Source organism: Myzus persicae, unplaced genomic scaffold (assembly GCF_001856785.1).
Source record: "Myzus persicae strain clone G006 unplaced genomic scaffold, MPER_G0061.0, whole genome shotgun sequence".
In the NCBI taxonomy this organism is placed as follows: Eukaryota; Metazoa; Arthropoda; class Insecta; order Hemiptera; family Aphididae; genus Myzus; species Myzus persicae.
The window spans coordinates 4099-9096 of record NW_019101373.1 but is presented as its reverse complement, the minus strand read 5'-3'; the positions used below and the strand labels follow the sequence as shown (position 1 = coordinate 9096).

The 4998-nt window shown below is 29.1% G+C and overlaps 1 protein-coding gene across 1 annotated transcript; it reads right to left on the bottom strand.

The window, feature by feature from the left end:
• Positions 1-526: 526 nt before the first annotated feature.
• LOC111028846 lies at positions 527-1724 on the bottom strand. The gene is made up of 3 exons (XM_022307606.1): positions 1565-1724; positions 1172-1319; positions 527-1109 (listed from the first exon to the last, which is right to left on the bottom strand). Exons 1-3 carry the CDS (start codon positions 1722-1724, stop codon positions 527-529), a joined length of 891 nt encoding a protein of 296 aa, XP_022163298.1.
• Positions 1725-4998: the final 3274 nt, after the last annotated feature.

Here is a 4998-nt window from a genome sequence, read left to right as displayed (position 1 = left end):
TAGCTACATCCTGTGGGGTTCTTAACAATGAATAATAATTTGTAATATGAATATAAAAATGAAATTATATTTAGTTTAAATTAGCAATACGGACGGAAGGAGTCAACAAAATCTATATGTTCTATTTCTATATGAATCTATGTGTACATTTAGGTATACGTTTTTGGTTTTTCTGTGATCAATTATAATAATCTTTAAATATCTTAAATTGATTTTGTCGACAATTTAGATTTTACCGTTATCGCTGGAAATAATTGGTTTTATATTTGGAACAAATACTCTAAAATATATATTATAAATAATCTTTTGGTTTATTGAAAATGAAAGTATGAACATATTTTAAAATACACTTGGGTATCAACTAGTTATAGTTTGAAAATTATTAATTATTAAAATTCATAACAAAATTAACAAAATAAAAGTAATTTCCAATAAATCGTAAAAATAAAAATAAAAATAGTCAACTTCTAAAATGATTAAAAAAATATTATTAATTAATATTAATGATATCGAAAGAAAAAATTAGTTAATTGTCATCTTCATAATTGTGCGTCTTGTATAGTTCAAATCCATGCGATGATGACGAAGTGGATGGCGAAGGACTTGGTTGTGCCACGTGACTCTGTTGAGATGGAAATTGATAATCGAAATATTGGGGCTGATATACTTGAGGTTGTGGACCAACTTGTGGTTGAAAGTTAGAATATTTATCTTCCAAGTGGCTGACAAGAGTTAAGATTTGCAGCTTTGCTTCGTTTATGGCACGCGGTGGTAGTTTTTTTACCGTCGTCGAAATACTTTTAAAAAACAGATCTACACTATCCTCATGCTGATTACCAATACTTGAGACTAAAATCTCATTTTGTGCCTGGATTTTAGATAGTAAATTATCCGTTTCTTTTGATCTTTTTGATAATATTGCACTTATTTTATCCTCTTTGGACCTAATCCGTTTTCCCGCGTACGATGATATTGATGGTAAATCTGAACATGTATTTGGAGATTCGAATGTATCCTCGTCGTTTAGCGTATGATTTTGTGTGTCATCTCCGTCTTCAGCAGTTGACAAAGAAATATCATTTTCTTGATTTTTGACGTTTGATGTAGTCCTTTAATTTTTAAACTTTAATTTCAGTACATTATTAATAATTAAAAAAAATATTTTCAATACTTTCTCTCGTATTCAACTGAATCCATAAACGATAAGTATGACAGTGTCCTATTCACTTTTTCAGAAGTTGCTGACCCAGTCGACAGTTTTTTTTTCTGTTTCATATATGTATCTCTTATGTTCCTCCACCTTTTTTTGCAGTCTTCATCTATAAAAAATTAAACTATTTAGGTATACTACTATTAACTAATAAATAATTAATTATTAAACTATTTAAGTATTTAAACTTCTATAATTTAAAAGTTTATAAATAATTATAATAATAACAATTATATAATCATAATTTGTATTTAAAATAAAGTAGTATTTAGTAATTACATTCAATAATATACATTCAATATGATTTTAGTGATCTAATTAATACATAATCAGACAATTATATTGAGTACGTACCTGTTCTACCGACTTTTTCAGAAATAATTTTCCAAATTTTTTCTTTAAAATGAATATCTTTATGCTTAGGGTGAGCACTGTCAAAAATTTCCCTATTTTGTTGGACATATTCAATTAAAATTTCGTCCTCAGTTGAGGAAAAAACAAATTTTTTCGACATTATCAAGCTTTTGACGCAAGAGGTCCGTACGCGACACTAGTCCAGACTAATACTGCGTCCGGACGCACTGCGACATTTACCGACGCGCTGCGTTAAACGCAAGTAGGAAAACAGTCACAACTAAAATGCATGTATCTAGGAACAATGCGTCTGACGCTGCGTTTGGACGCTGCGTCTGGACGCTGCGTCTGGACGCTGCAGGGAAAACGTACCTTAACGCTGATGGTCGATCGTTGCACGGACACGAACACCACGATCGCCGTACCTCACTACCGTACTAAACTTGAACTAAGTAATATTTTTTTTGTGAGAAATAAACACCGGTACGATACAAAACTAAAAGCAAGTGTACTAGTTTCTTCCGGGTGACACCTACCGACTCCGGTACTCCAGACCAGGTTAGGTTATAAATTTATATAGTGATGGTTGATGATGATAAAAATATGTATTACATTTTGAATGAACATATTCACATACATTATTTGCTAGATCTTCTGATTTTGCTGCCCACAAAGAATGAGGGAATATTAATTACATATAATTTTCTGTTAAATAATCGCAAAATTGTACTACTTGGTTATTAGATGGCATAATTATAGGTACCGGCAGTACAGTTTTCAATCGTCGTAGGTACGCATTAACCTAAAATGTTGAATAATATTAATAGAAGTCGTTGAATCAAAATGTAAATCATAGAACTGCTATGACAACAAAATTTATGTTTTTATTTAATGGCATTTTGTTTAAAAATGATAAGTGGTCATGTAATTGTATAAGTTCGTCAATTCGTCATTCAATATAGGTACAGATAAACATATAAAATACTCGTACATTCAAACAAAATTTCCGTGAAATTAATTTTAAAATGTATTTAATGGTTACGTTTAAAAGCAAAAAGTTGTCCATAAACAAATTACCATTTTGGATATGATCCAAGTATGAAGTATATTATAACCTCTTATGTTGTAATAACAACAACCAACGAAAATCAATGGTAAAACAACCGGTCCATACAACCACTTCTGCATGATCCATCTACCTAGCATTAATCTTAATCATTTTTTTATTTAGACGAATATAATATCTTATACGGTAAGTCGGTAAAATGTACCACATTGCACCCGGGGAACAATTAATTTTTAGTTTAACAGAGAAAGGAACGTACATACATACATAACACAATTGCATAATATATTGGAGACGCCCTTCATTTAAGAACAAATCATTTCTTTAACAATCATTACAAACTAGACTGTACATAGTAAATTAAAATTATTCCTTAAACATTAAAACAATTCTTTAAAATTAGTTGGATACATATACCTATTATATACCTACAAATATACTACATGTAAGATAGTTTAAACACAGTTATTATCTCAGGTATTTAGAAAAAACCCGAAATAACTGAATTCATCGAAACAATTTTAAATATCAAGTAACTAAAAAAATTTAACTTTAGATTATCAAAATCTATTAAAAAACAATAAAAAAGAAATGCTTAATAGTTAATTCTAAATTACATGTCTGCAGAACTCAGGGTTAATAAGATACTTTTAGTTTTTCAATTACAATTACAGTAAATTTGGAAATTTTTGCTTAAAAAAAATAATTACTGATACATTTGAGATTCATTCACACATTAATTTTGGTTCAATTGTATGTTAAAATAAAAATAAAAGTTTTGGGAGTACCTAATCGAAAACGTAAATTATGTGTTAATAAAAACCATTGGGATATTAGTGATATTTTCATTTAAGAGCACGTGATACCTGCATGTGTTGTCTCCGTCTTACAAGTGCGTAACATAGCAAATTTTACGCTCAGCAGAACACGTGTAGCTCCGTTAGTTTAAAAATTAGTGCGAATTGACCTCTTATAAAATCTAAAGGTAAGATTATTATCTAGGCAACCTCATAGGCTTTTTATTATATTTTTATTTTAACGCGAGTTATAAGTATTTTAAGATGTATAGAAAATTTACAATTTTAAAATACTCAAAACTCGCGTTAAAATTAAAATATAATAAAAAACCTATGAGGTTGACTAGATAATAATCTTACCTTTAGATATTATAAGAGGTCAATTCGTACTAATTTTTAAACTAACGGAGCTACACGTGTTCTGTTGAGCGTAAAATTTGCTATGTTACGCACTTGTAAGACGGAGACAACACATGCAGGTATCACGTCCTCTTAAGGTTTATTATACTGAATAAACGCTGGTTTAATATATTTTATATTATAAAATATGGGTTTGATTTTGGTAGGTACAAAGTAATATACAAAAAAATACTTTAATACATTATGTAAAATTCAAAATAATATAGCGTACTAGTGTACGACGACTATATTATAAATAAGTATGTATAAGTAGTAAGTACTCACCGCACATGTCGAGAGCGTAGTTCCAGCGTACTTCTATGGATTAAAGTGCACCAGGGATGGCCGGAATGTATTTAAACTGTGTGTTGGCGGGACGGCGGCAGAACAAACTGTGAAAAACTGTGAAAGTGTATTGGCACAATGATAAAATATATCAGACATATTATTATTAATATTATTCTTGTTGTTACCTGTTGTACATCATTATAATGTATAGAGGTAGGTGTGCTGTGTGTATTTGCACACGAACGAGCGTCGGAGAAATTAGTTTTCAGGGAAAACGAGTGAAATTGTGACTGTTGGAAATCGAGAAAATTATTGTTATGATTATTATACAGGATTGCAGGCATTTATAATATTATATTGAACGAATTTTATCTCCGCAACAACTTCTGCGGCAATACATACGCTGTATGCGTTATCTCATACTCATATAACAGATACCGGATAATTTGTAAGAAAACTTTATCGAGAGGATATTGTGAAATAATATCAGGTTGTAAAAATATGAATTTAGTATTAAATTTAATATTTAGTTTAATGTCCAAAATATACGTATAATTAATTAGATTAGCATGATTTAGGAATGCTGTATTTATAATGTTTATTATTTTGATTTTGATTCTATAATTATACCTATATTAAAATATAGAAAAGTTAAATAGTATAAAATGAATTTAGTTCAAAACTTATAAATTAATTATTATGCTAGGTCCTCAAAAATAAATATAAAACATTTAAGTTAGCTTCAATAATTTGCATTATAATTCCATAAATATTGTAATTTTAAAACACATTATACACCAATACGATATTATCAAGATATTGCATTACTCTATGTTACGTTTACAACGTAAAACAAATATTAGATCGATGATATTACTATTGAA

Coding starts and splice junctions, on each gene's coding strand:
- LOC111028846 (XM_022307606.1), bottom strand. CDS start 1,724: ATGTCGAAAAAATTTGTTTTTTCCTCAACTGAGGACGAAATTTTAATT. Junction 1,320..1,564: donor TGAAAAAGTCGGTAGAACAG/GTACGTACTCAA, acceptor AATTTTTTATAG/ATGAAGACTGCAAAAAAAGG. Junction 1,110..1,171: donor TCAGTTGAATACGAGAGAAA/GTATTGAAAATA, acceptor TAAAAATTAAAG/GACTACATCAAACGTCAAAA.